Here is a 14,246-nt window from a genome sequence, read left to right on the forward strand (position 1 = left end):
TGACTAATCTAAACACAGTTTACTTGTCAGTATTACATAGGACAAAAAAGCTTTATAGTCATCAGAAAACTACGAGAATCATGCTGAAATGATCAGCAACACACTTTTGAGGCTATCAGGCTATAATGGTGAAGACAGCTTCATGGCAAAGCACTAAAGCATAGCTTTCGACTCGGCCGATCACTCAAGCTAATCTCTTAACTACTGAACTCAACATACTACTCGATACTCCATGTAATGGCAGGGTATTTATAGCTTTTAACCTGCCTTCTAGAACATTCTCGGGAACACTGGTAAGAATTCGTTTTAGAATGTTCCCGCTCTGTCTATGGCATGATGCCAAATGGGTAATTTCGTGCCCAATCTGGCAACACTGTCTTTCCTTGCCACTATCTGAGAAACCTAACACCACTTTGCGGGGAAGCTATCCTACTGCAGCTGGGCATTTTGTAACAATATTTAATCTGATGATTCAAAAGGGGCTAAATAATTGTATTATTATTTCAGGCTCTGTTGTCACGTACAATTGCAAAAATTGATTTTTGGCGTCTGAAAGAACTTGTTTTCTCTGTAGATACATATAAAAGAAAACCAAAGTCACTTTATCAGTATAATGTGGCCTTGTGCATGAGAGTCCGAAACACATGTCCGAAAACATCGTGTTCATATTCTCCATTCAGAATCAGGCACTGCTACCTGTCATCTGGCATATATCAGCCAATGAGCACAAAGCAAGATGGAGGTTGTTTATTTCATTGTCTCAGTAGTGAGCAGCATTAAGTTTCACATGCTTCCCAGAAACTTAAGAAACTATGCTCTTTTGTCTCGGTTATGTCTGCAAAAAGTATAAATTACTCATGTACTTTTCGAAAATCTTATACAAAGGACTTTTCTTCTATAATTGCATTAAGGAAATATAATATTGTAGTGTGTACCACTTGTCCATGTGATGTTTCGATTTCTCATGGTGGAATGGCCGATGTTCTTAAACATGTGCATACATAATGATAATGTGAATTGTATTGGAAAAAATTTTGGATCAAAGGATCAAAAGGTTATTAATGCAGAATGCCTATTCTGTGCCTTTTTTACTGGATCACATGAATGCATCAGATCATGCTGCAGCTTGATTCAGCAAAATGTTTCCTGGCAGTGATGTTGCTAAGAAATACTCAAGTGTAAGGACAAAAATGGCTGCAATTGTAGAAGAAATGGGTTCAAGAAATTGGTATGAAAAATAAATCTGCAGTTATTGACTGCATTAAAATAGTTCCATTCTATCTCTCTATGGATGGAAGCAATATTACCCATGCAAAACTGTATCCAGTTGTTTTTCTTTAATCCATAAATTTCAGAAATTGAATGTAGTTTACTTTCTATTCTCGCTTTAGAAAGAGATTTGACAGGCTTTAATACATAGCACTAATTATTAAAACATTAAAAGAAGGTGCAATTCTTCAGAACAGTTACTTGGCACTTAGTATTGACAATGCACTAGGAATGGTAGGCTTGAAGACTGATGTTGCAGGCATGTAAAAAAAAAAACTAGATATGCAGATTGAGGCGCACTTGCCACCTATTAAATTTAGCAGTCGTAAAAGAGTCAGTTTCTTTGCTAGTATGTGGGGATGAACACATTGTTGATATTTATTTTCTTGAAAAGATTTCTAAAAAGAAGATGATTCTAAAAAGACTTAATGCATGGGTGGGGGAAAAAGACTATAGTAAAACCTCCCAAAGGTGACTGCCTTTATTTCCAAACTGTTTTGGTCTTCAGTAGAGGTAACCTTAGAATAATGACTATCGATGAAATCTAAAACTGATGTTTATGCTGTCAGAACCAGATTATTTTTAGAAGTGGTTACTATGAGAGATTATTATATTATTTGATATCATTATGTTAATATTATGTTAAGGTAGTTAACATTGTTATGTTCGTATGACATTATCTTTTAATGTCATTATTTCGACTTTTATCTTATCAGTATTTTTACTGATAATTTGTTAATTCAAGAAAATTATCATAGAAGTGCAATAAACAGCAGTGAATTTCTAGTTTATATAATAGTATATTGTTATAGAGAAATGTTTATAGCACTATATAAATGTTAAATCTGTATAATTTTTATAGACATTATTTCTGTTGGAACAACTGCAGAAAATAACCACTCAGCCTCCAGAAACACCTCATGAACAGTGGTTTCAGAAAACATTTGAGAAACCAATAGAAAATGCACTGAATAAGTTAAGAAATCCTAGTGATCCATCAAGGCCTCAAGAAAGTTGGTCTGTTTTTAAACAGGTATATTAAAAATTTAATCCCTGTTTTAAAACAGTTTTATGGAATTTCGTTTTTTAATTTTCTAATTAGGCTTTTATAAAGCATTTTATCTTTATTGTTTTTTTTTTTTTACTATTGTTAACAGTTAATGAAATTAATATCGAATATATATAGGGATAAACTTTTTCAGTAAAAATAATAGTAACTTGTATATGATTTATTGATTTTTAATGAAAAAAATGTGGTGACATTACTTCTACGATGATGGTGAATTTATTTATTTATTTATTGTTTTTTAAAGCTTTATCAGTTGCTTCAACAAAAAGTGCAGCAGCAGTCACGTTCTCATCTGAGCATGGATCAGATTAGTCCTGTATTAGCATCTTTGAAATCTACAGTGATTCCTATGCCTGGGATTAATAAAGCAAGTGGTGTTATTACTGTGCAGTCTGTTCATAATATTGTGTCTATTTTGCCTACAAAAACAAAACCTAAGAAATTAGCATTCATTGGGTCAGATGGTCAAAGGTAAGTTGAATTATAAGAATTTTCAAACTATATTAATTTTGAAACTGTCCTCATATATTTAATTTAACACTCTTATTAAGATTCTTGGTTAATCATTAGCATAGCTGTCAACTCTTCCGGTTTTCAACTCACTTCCAGGTTTATTGATAGATTACTGAATCTCCCAGTTTTTAATTTAGCTGTTACTAAGAAAAATATTGTTCTGAAGTGCACAGTTTTAAGTTGAATTATAGCTATAAATGAAATTTACCCAATTTAACTTCTTCCCAAATCTCTACTGATCTCTAGAATAATTTTTCTTTTTTAAATTTCATTTGATTGCAATTGCCTTAACGAACTGTAGACTTTTCTAGAACTTTATATGTAGATTCAACTAAATGTTTAATCAGCAAATATTTGTATTTAATTTTGTTTTACATCAATGTATATTACATTAAAGTTTATCCTCACAATATTAAGTACCTTAATTATTAATTTTAAAAATTAATTATTAATCTATTATTATTATTATTATTATTATTATTATTATTATTATTTTTTGTTTTGTTTGTTAAAAGTACTTTGATAAATTAAATCTTTCCTTCCCTATGCAAAATTTTCTCAGTATAAAAGTCTTAATACAGTGAATTTAAGATTTAGAATATGTAACTAAATATTAATTTTAACAAACATTCTGTATTCATAAAAAGCAAATTAAAGTTAAAATTAAATAAAATTAATGCAAACAAATGAATGATTAATTATTGTTTCAAACTAATATACAATATCATTTAAATTCTGAGAGCGTATGTAAATCAAGTGCAAGTATCAAAATCCATTAATAAATATAAAATTCCAAAAATTATTTAATCCTAAAAAATTTATTTATAAAAATGCATAAGTGAATGATTATTGAGCTGGCAGGAGACAGACTTATCAAAGGGAAGTTGTCACCAAACCTAACTCTTCAATCATTCAATTCATGTTTCGTCATCCTTGTATGCAAGGGTAAAATTCAAAACCAAAAGTAATACCAATGGTAAATTACTAAAAAAAAAAATTTAAACAAGTGGAATTTTGAGAAATTAGCAATTAAAAGACCAGAATTAAAATTTAAAAATAATAAATAAGAGTAGAAAACCAAAGTAATTTAGAAACTCTTGCCTACAGAAACTTCCCCCTGACACAAATTATGCATATAAATCAAAAAGAAACTAGACATTATCTATAAAAAATAATAAATTATACTTAAAATAATACTTTTTTTTTTTTTTTTTTTTTTAAAGTATTCGGCGGATTTTTGGTATTTGACTGTATTATTAGCAGCGATTGCCGACAGTAAAAATTTCTGCCTTTTACAGTTCTTAAATGGAAGGCAATGCCAAAGCAAAAACACCCTCTTGGTTATTATAGCTAAAGTACATGTGAAAGATCAGATGTTGTCTGATTTAATGAATAATGAAAGTGTAACTCAAAATTGTGTAGAACTGTCAGCCAGGTGCTCCAAGTCATTATTAGTCTTGGAAAGTTTCTGCAGGCGTCTCTTGGAAGATGTTTGGGGGGTAAAGTGGTGGTGGCGGGGGAACTGGCCAAACACTTTTCATATCATTATTGTAGAAGAACTTGTGTTACTTCTGCAACCATTAGATATATCAGTGAATTAACCATTCGAAGAATTATTTCCAAAAGTTTTAAAATGGGTCTATATCAGTAGGTTTGCGCAAATTTACTATATCCAGAAAATTCTACCGACAATCCATTGAATTGATTACTCTTGGATTTGGGGGAGGGGATGGGCTCATTGATTAAGCAATAATAATGAAGAGTTTCTAGAAAATAGGGATTTCTAATGCTGTCAATGGTTCTAAAGATAATAATGTGTAAGAAGATGGACTTATCAGTGATGAAGACAATGCAGACAGAAGTGATGAGTTATAGCAGACAATGCAGACTACAATTCCAGCAGCATTGATTGATTTGAGTCGTAGGTAGTAGTGGATAACAGTAGGAACAGGTGAGATTCAAATTACAGAGAATTAGAAATGAAGGTATCTTATTAGATATTGTATTTGTTAATATTACTGTGTATTCTTATTGAAATGAAGGTTTCTGTTAAAGAAGTACTACTCTTATAGTTATGAGTAGTTTTCTATGACTACATTCATTTGTTATATTCTTAAATTACACACTTCAGAAATGAAATTACTTACATAATTTTCCCCTCTCAATTATTGGCTAATAAAATTAATAAAAAAAGGGGGATATGCAAGAAAATGTGGTATCTTTATCAAGATAGTCATGCTAAACATCCTATGTGGATTCGAATTATGTTAGTCTTTCGTCAACAGTCCAGGGATTCAGGAACTGTCCATTAATGAACGTTAGAGAATTTATTCCTGAGATAGGCATATTAACTCCTCTAAAATATGCTGGTTTTATTATTATTATTTTTAAAAAACCAAGCTTTTATTTATTTATTTATTTATTTATTTGTATTAGGACAACTGCAGAAGAATTGAAATCAAACACACAAGTTATTTTAAAATAATCTGTCATTTCTCACACACACAGCTAATTTGAGACGTATATGGAGATAATGTCTTAGCAATCACGTGAGCAATGCATTTTATATAAAATGTATCATCAGATACATCCCTTCTAGTTATAAATGTTTGTTATAAATGCTGATTTGTAATACTTAAATGTATATTATTAATGCAATGTAATGCCAATGATGTTGGCACATGCATTATTTGGATGTGAACACTAAAATAGTACCACTAATTAAGTAGATTTTTCAGTAATTATATATGACCAAGCCCTTGAGAGTATTTCATATAGGAACTTGGAATCCTCCATGTGTTTACTAATTTTCACTTCACACGAAATTTATTTCCTGGAAAGCTAATATAAAAGCTATCCTTCTTGGACATTTCCTGAGAATAATAAAGATGCATTAAATTAATTTGTTTTTGTATCATGATGTACAATAACTCTGTGAGGATGTTTTTGTATTTGTTATAATTGGTATCATTTGTTATCAAAAGTCTTGAGCTTATTAAATACAGTCTTGAGCAGATTCAAAAGCTGTGCCCTCTGGGTGGCACAGCATTTTGAATCTGCTCAAGACTGTATTTAATAAGCAAATATAAAATAATAATTACTTCTTTTACTCTCTGTTTTCATAAATTTCTGTTCATGAAGAGAATATTTACATCATTAAAAAAAAGTAAGGAAATAGAATATATTAAATTAGAAGCTAAGATATTCCAAGGCCCCCCCCAAAAAAAAAAATCATGCCACTCAAGAAGACAGAAGGCCTTCGATTAATCGTTTCAGTCTTTCTGTTTTCCAACAAGATCTTAATCAACATATAAGGTTATATCTCCCACCTTCTTGGTGAGCCTTCGTGGTGTGATGGTCTGTACACTGGGCCGGTATTCCAGAGGTCCGTGCTTGGATTCCCAGTGAAGGCGTTGCTAATTTTTCATCTCTTCCAGTCTAAAAAATCCTAATGTCTCTACAAACATATCAGTCGTATACTCATACTTAATTTTAATTCTGAAACATCTCTATTATGTTAATGTCTTTCTGTAATATAGATTGACAAAATTTAAAAAAAAAAAAAAAAAAAAAAAATGAAAGTATGCTTTTTTTGCAAATATTTTGTGCTATCTATAATGAAGAGAAAGGGAAGGCAAAATTTTCAGGAAAGTTATGACTAATTGTCCCTCTTCCCAAGGTTTTGCATCTATTGTCTGTTTATGTAAAAGTAGCCAATACAAAATTATAGTGTCATGTATTTGATCTTGTAGATGACATCACCATCAGGTTTTCGCATACCATCATTTCCCTTTGGAAGTTCTGTAATCACTATGAAATTTCATCTCTTGTGTTTTTTGTTTCTAGTTTCATGTATAGAACTCATTTCTTGAATCAAGAAATCTTGAGAGAATCATATTTTGATGCATGTTGATATAGAACTGGACAAACAATGGAACCATTCATTATCTTAGCATATTAAAAATAAAAATTAACATTAATAGCTGCAGTGGGAATAGTAGAACCATATACAGTCAAAAGTCGTTAATCTGGACTCGTCGGGACTTCGGTGATTCCGGATTATCGATTTTTTCGGATTATAGATCATCAGTTTAAATCTGGTAAGATGGCATGCAGAAATTATAAAATTAAAAATATGAAACCGTAATTTATGAAATAAAGAACAATTATGATCTAAAGGGTATCAAAATTTACAAAAAAAAAGCTTAATATTTATTTGCTTACTTTATTAAACATTTCTTTCAATGTAAGTTGTTTAAGTTGCTTCATTTTATGTGATAATACTTTCTCTTTAATTCTATAAACAGACATAATTTCTTCTTCAATTACAAAGTTCCGCTGTTCAAGTCCTATAATTGCTGTGTCGAGAATACCGACTAATTTGTCAATCGAAATTTTTTCGCTTTCAATAAACTCTGTGACACTTTCTTCACTATCGGAAGCGAATTATAATGACAAGGAATTTGATTTAAATTATATCAAAGACGGAATACATCGAGATGAACTACTACATTGAGTAAGGAATTACAAGCCAAATAAAATAAAAACATCTGCCCTTAAGATAAGGATAGTGCTGACAGATCAACTTCCAATTCATTGCGCCTCCCCCCTGCCGCAAAGCAGCGTGAAATTGATTGGATTCAGAACCCACAGTCCTTCTCTAGAAAACGTAACTGTAGTTTGAGCACAGTTTTCCAGGAGAGTGATCGGTGGCGTTTCTGACGAATTGTATGGCAGTACAGGGAGTTCTACTGAGCTTCAACTGACATAGATTGTCAACCAAGGCTCTTCCCAACAGATTTCAGCTTGAATCATGTGCAGAGAATTGCTTGGTCGAATGCATGGTCGAATGCATAGAGAATTAGGAATGCATGGTCGGGTGCCTGTGAGAAAACCGCTCATTTCTGCTCTGCATGTAAGAATTTGTTTGCAGTGGTGTCAGGAAAGCAGACACTGGACATCTGAGAATTGGAAACGTGTAATGTGGTTAGATGAATCATGCTACACCTTATTTTAAACTGGTGGAAGACGTCGAATTTGGCGAGAACCCTATGAATCCATCTTGCCTTACTCGCACTGTGCAAGGGTCTGGTGGGAGTATCATGATATGGGGCATGTTCTGCTGACATGGAAGTGGTGCCCTGGTGTTCCTCGAGGGTACAAAACAAACAGCCACGATCAAGCTGACAGATCAAGTGCACCCTGCAATGTTGCATTTTTACTTTGATGGCAAGGGATACTTCATGGATGATAGTGCAACTATATATTGTGCCAAAAGTGTTCAAAATTGGTTCACTGAACATCAGTCTGACTTCCAACTCCTTCCCTGGCCACCGCATAGTCTGGATATTAACCCCATAGAAAATGTGTGGATATTTTGGAAAGATGCATCTGACAGCACTCTCCTCTTATATCTAATTTACAAGATCTAAAAAGCTGTTACATCTCCCCACATGATACGGGTGTTCTGTACACAGTAATAAATATTGTACTCCTTCCAAAAGTGCTGTAAATATGTTGAACAAATTTCAGTCTTTGAGGAAAACTTTGTTCATAATCCCATCTTTGTTAATAACTCTGTGAAAGTTGTAAAGTGCAGAGAGTTGTGTAATTTTCTCTGTCAAAGTATAAGTGAGTTGAGCACTTGCAAATCTTTTCATAGTGAACACATGAAAATCTTAAATTATGGTAGTTTTATATAATTAAAGTACTTACTCTTAATCAAAATTTTATTTTATTTCAAAACTTAAAGAAGTTTGTAATTATTTAAAGGATCAGTGTTCTTTCTGCATTCATCTGTTTATGTGTGTATGTATAAAATAAAGAATTGGTAGAATGGATTTTGGGCTGTATTTTGTAATAGTTAAGTCTTCTTAGTTTGGTTGTTCTCCTTTCTTTCCTAAAAGTACTAACATGTTTATAATAAATCTGTCTCTTTCTGAGCTGTGTGTTAATCCATATAATTTAATCTTTATGTAATACCCCTTATAATATGCATTAGCTAATCCAAAAGTAATAGAAAAAGCAAAAATTTTATATTTTCAAAAGTGTTGACTGTAGTATGATGCAATTTTTAGAAACAAGCACAGAAAAGCATGCCATTTTTTTAATAATGAAAGATTTTACATCTAGATTAATTGACGTTTTTTAGTGACAAGTGTGTTCAGAATTTTGCAGTTTCCTATCTAGCACAATTCAGCTATGGACCACAGTTTGCTATATTATTGTTATGGCCATCAGGTACTGTGTAACATTCCACACAGCATCAGAGAAAATTTCAGCTGTAATTTCTGTCACATTGGGGTGAATACTTTCAGTATGATCAATGATTAATTTCTGTGTACCTGTGATTATAGGCGACTTCTCAAGTCACAAGATGTAAGGTGGCCATTCACGCAGGAAGGAGTGACTGAGGATAGGATAATCATCAAATGTCCATCACAGCAGATGTTCGACAGAATATATTTGGAGGCATTCCATCATGTATGAATGTTATACTGTGGAGTACTTGCCTCTTAAAAAGTGAATGAGGCTGCCTTTGAATTCTTTCTGTAATAGTTAAGTGCTATGCTAGGCTATGTTATAGCAGTTTGAAGTATACCATAGTGGATTCCATCAAGGAAAAAGGAGCCCATAATGAATGACATAGTGAACTTGCACCACATGGTCTTCCTTGGTAGATACAAAGAGGTTTCAACAATTGCATATGCAGTGGCTTCCAAAAGTGTTCTTACACTTATCATTTTCATTGAAATAGGGTCTATCCATTAATTAAAAGTAAACTTTCTGAATGAGATTTTAATAATAAGAATCTATAATCTATTCATAACAAAATTACATGAAATATTGGCTAATCTTTGGAATATGGTAACAGGTAGTTTGGCGACATTTTGTTAAGGCGATAAAAGTTACTAGCTAGAACTTTAGTAGTGTACATGGATAAAGTCAAGAGTGTGCGCAATACCATTTTTGTGCAATTCTGGGATTTTTTTTAAGTGAAAATAGGTCGACGTGTACATGGATGATACCGTGTATGTGCAATTCTTAAAAACGCGGCAAGCAGTGGACGATTCTGCACTTTCTCCCAATTTCGCAGCTAATCTTCGTCATGATTAAGCACTTTTGTTTCATAAAAGTTCTAGTATAAGCGTAATTCGGCTAGCAGATTGTTGGAAAAAATGTTGAGTTAAAAAAAAAAAAAAACCCTTTACTTTGTGAAAACAAAATGGCGTCCATAACAAAACTAGCCAGGTTGCTGTAGAAGGGATGGTTGCCAAATTTTCGCCAAAAAATTGCCAAGTTACCATAATCCAAAGATTAAACGAAATATTTTAAAAATATAGCGAAACTTTATTTTTAAGAAATTAATAATCAAAAAATAATAAACATTTTATCTCACAAAAGTCTTCGTACACTTCAAAAAAATCTTGACATATTAGTAAATATTTTCATTTTTTGTTAAATTAATATTAGTAGGATATCCTTTAGCATCCACAGCAGCTTTTAAATGTCTGGGAATATATTTTATAAGTTTTCTTTTTCTTTTTTTTTTTTTTTTTTTTTGTAATTTCTGTATCAGTGTTCATCCATTCTTTCATCATGGCTGTTTTCAGTTCGCTTTTCGTTTTGATGTCGTGTTTTCGTACTTTAACCTCCAGCTCTTTCCAGATATGTTCTATGGGCTTTAAATCTGGCGACTAAGGTGGTGTTTTCAAAACCTGTGGACAATTATAGAGACATTACAGGCGAACGTTGAGAGCCGTATACTTAGAATCGTTATCATGATTAAAAATAAAGTTGTTTCTAATACCTAAATTTTGGGCTGATAATTTTAAATTGTCTCTTAAAATATTTAAATAAAGAAAATGATTCATTATGCCATCAATAAATACCAAATTACCTAGTCCTGATTCTGTCATGCCTCCCCACACAAGAACACCTCCACCGCCATGCTTAACTGTTCCAACAAAGTTCTTAGAATGAAAGTTCCTCATTTTTTTCTTCTTCATACAGTGATTCAACCATTGGAACCAAAAATGTTAAATTTGCTTTCATCAGCAAATAGAACATTATTTCAGTATGTTTCGGGTATATTTATTATTGATTTTGAAAATGAAAGCCTAAGCTTTCTGTTTTTCTCATAACAAGTTTTTTTGGTACTATTCCGTTTTGAGGACCGTAAAAAACTGCAGCGAAAATGTATGCGCAAATGCGCCAAATGTAGCAAACGCGCCCATTTAACAGCGCCCTAAATCTAGCGTTCGAGCTGATTTCAAATTGCGTAAGTTTAGATAGTTCTATATTTCTTAAGACGCTATTGAAATACTAGTTTAATTTTTAAATCCTTTTTTGATATCCTATGGATTTAACAATTTGGGAATTGCCCATGACGGAAAGTCTGCAATAGAATTTTTTCAAAGAAAAGGCATCATTTATTATAGAAAATTATGTTTGAACAAACAACGAGATGAAATTATGCTTTAGTGATAACTCGGTAACGAAATAACGATGCATGAATCCATTCAGTTATGTTTAGCCTTTTTTATATAAATTATAATAATAAAAAGTATTATATGAAATTAACCTTTCATATAAATTAAAACATCTTAATCTTTAGATAAAACATTATAATCTTTAGTTATTTACTATTGCACTTCCTTTCTTGCGTTAGGGTTGCCGCAATTATTTTTGGCAGCACTGGCATTAACAATAGTTTGGCGATTTTTTTACGGTCCTCAAAATGGAATAGTACTGTTTTTTTTTCTTACGTGCAGAACGCCCATATAATCCAACTTCTCTGAGAACTCGTCGAACAGTTTAAGACGAAATCGAAGTAGAAAACTTTGCATTAAATGCTGCAGAAACTTTTACAGCACTCAAATGTGGGTTTTTCGCAAATTTTCTAATAATAAATCTCTCATCGTGTTTAGTTAACTTTCTCGGTCGACATTTTCTTACCTTGTTTTCAAACCGATTTTCTTCTTCAATACGTTTTATCACATACTGCACTGTAGAATGGGATAAATTAACTAATTTAGCGATATTTCAAATTGATTTAACACTACTGTGGTGAAAAATTATCAATTTTCGAATGTTGTATGTAATTTCTTTAGAACTGCGACCCATTTTTCAATAATAAATAGAATATTACAAAGTAAACAATAAAAAATTAAAGCAAACGATTTTTTAAATGCCACCACAATGCAAAAATTAAAAAAAGCAGCAAACGGTAATTCTAATTTTGATTTTATCCAAAAATATTTCAGTGTACAAAGACTTTTGTGAGATAAAATGTTTATCATTTTTTGATTATTAATTTCTTAAAAATAAAGTTTCGCTATATTTAAAAAATATTTCGTGTAATTTTGTTACAAATAGATCTTATTATTATTAATAGAATAGATCTTATTATTACGAATAGATCTTATTATTAAAATCTCATTCAGAAAGTTTACTTTTAATTAATGGATAGAGTCCTATTTCAATGAAAATCATAAGTTACGAACACTTTTGGGAGCCACTGTATGTTCTTTCTTGCCCAAATGCTGCAATTGTTTGCATTTGCACTTCTATATTATTCCATATTGATATTTATTCCAAGTGCACCTTTTCAATCCATATGATGTTTGGACAGCCAGTCCACATCCTATTCCATCTGTTGGAAAGCCCAGTTTGAAAAATTTGTAATGCCTCTTGAAATCTTGAGTGCTAATCACAGATGCTTATATGAAATGTCAGTTTTCCAAGCTCCATAGAGGGCCACCTGTTTAGTAAAGATGTTACTATTTAGGCAATAAAATTTTCGTTATATATATATATATATATATATATATAAATTCTATGGACCTGCATCATGCTACTGTCTACAGTTTTTAAATTATTGAATTTTTACTTTTTCTGTTCATTGGTACTTAATAAATCAAAAACTCTTTTGGTCAATAATTATATCAAAATTAGGAAACCAAAACCTTAATCAACCACTGGAATGGATCATCAGTACTTAATAAAGCAAAAAGTCTTTCATTCAATGCATTAAAGCAAAAAGTCTTTCATTCAATTATATTAAAATTAAGAAACCAGAACCTTAATCAACAACTGGAAATAAATGGAACCATCAATTTTGCTGTCATAATGATGTAAAAAGGCACAAATATGCTCAAAAATGCACTTGTAGATTGCATCCATTAACCCCTTGAGGACCAGTGAGTGGAGAGCGAAGCGCAGCCCTTTGAAATGGAACACCACCACAGGCCGACACGTTTTCAGTAGTTAAGCCTACTTTTACAAAAAATTCATATTAAATCAGCATTTTAATATAATGACCTCAATTTTTGAAGTGATGTACATAATACACTAATTATTAATATGTATTAATATAAATAATATCTCATAAATAGAATAAATGAAACATGCGAAATACTAAAATTATAACTATAAGCATGAAAACAAATACTATATGCATGAAAACAAAGACTATACACATGAAAACAAAATTACAGATACAAAATGTAAAAGAAAATGAGGCAATAATTATCTGTAAGTTATTAAATTTCAATTTAATAATTCTGCTGTGAGTGGAATAATTCAAAATGAGAAATGACACAGAGGACAATGGTGTCTTTTTTTCGCTGAGCAAGTAAGATGCGTCATGCATCAGGAAAGTTGATATCTTTTCCCTTCTGTAATAATGCTATAAAGTAACTTTTTAATTAAGCAAGAAAGTCTTTGTTAAGTTTAAAATAAATATAAAAAGGGACAACTGGTATGAGTTTTTCCATTATGAAAGTTTGGCGACTTTACACCCGCTATAGTTAGCTAGATGCGTTTTCCCATATTCTCCCCCCCCCCCCCCGCAAAAGAAAAGAAACATTAAGCTCGATGCATTTCCCCATGTTCTAATAACTAAAAATGCAAAGAATAAAAACAAAGACAACAAAAAATTTATATTCCTAACAAAATAAATCAACAAAAAAAAAAAAAAAAAAAAAAAAAAAAAAAAAAAAAAAGGTATCTTTTAACTTAAAGAGCTGTGATTCCCAGTTTGTTTACACCAATAAATCTATGAAAACCAGAATCACAGAACAGAAACTGATGCTCATAGATGAAGGTCAAACGCCACATGACTTAACCGATGTGAAAACCGTTACTATTTAGCAACATCTATTGGCATTTCGTATATGCTGGGCTGTATAGATTGATTGGAGCTCTTTGCTGGGCTGGTAATAGTGGAACAGTTGTGCGGCGTATATGCGATGCTGGTCCTGAATGGATTAAGTTGATCTATGACAAGAATTGTTTTCCTGTAGTACTAAATGTGTTGAATCAGCCATGACTGCTAACATCTTTTATGCATTGCTACTTCTTGAATCATGCTATGCTGTATCAATAGTTTATA

At 31.7% G+C, this 14,246-nt stretch overlaps 1 protein-coding gene across 4 annotated transcripts in view; it reads left to right on the forward strand.

Moving 5' to 3' along the window:
- nonC (serine/threonine-protein kinase Smg1) overlaps nucleotides 1-14,246 on the forward strand; it is a 219,019-nt gene that overhangs the window by 115,096 nt on the left and 89,677 nt on the right. For all 4 annotated transcript variants that reach the window (XM_085813193.1, XM_085813192.1, XM_085813194.1 and 1 more), the window contains 2 exons: nucleotides 2,132-2,302; nucleotides 2,583-2,809. In XM_085813193.1, coding sequence (XP_085669319.1) covers nucleotides 2,132-2,302; nucleotides 2,583-2,809 — 398 coding nt within the window. The remainder of the gene's footprint in view (nucleotides 1-2,131; nucleotides 2,303-2,582; nucleotides 2,810-14,246) is intronic.

The sequence above is a fragment of the Stegodyphus dumicola genome, chromosome 3 (assembly GCF_044657685.1).
Source record: "Stegodyphus dumicola isolate Sdum_Otavi_A_Nest chromosome 3, ASM4465768v1".
Taxonomy (NCBI): domain Eukaryota; kingdom Metazoa; phylum Arthropoda; class Arachnida; order Araneae; family Eresidae; genus Stegodyphus; species Stegodyphus dumicola.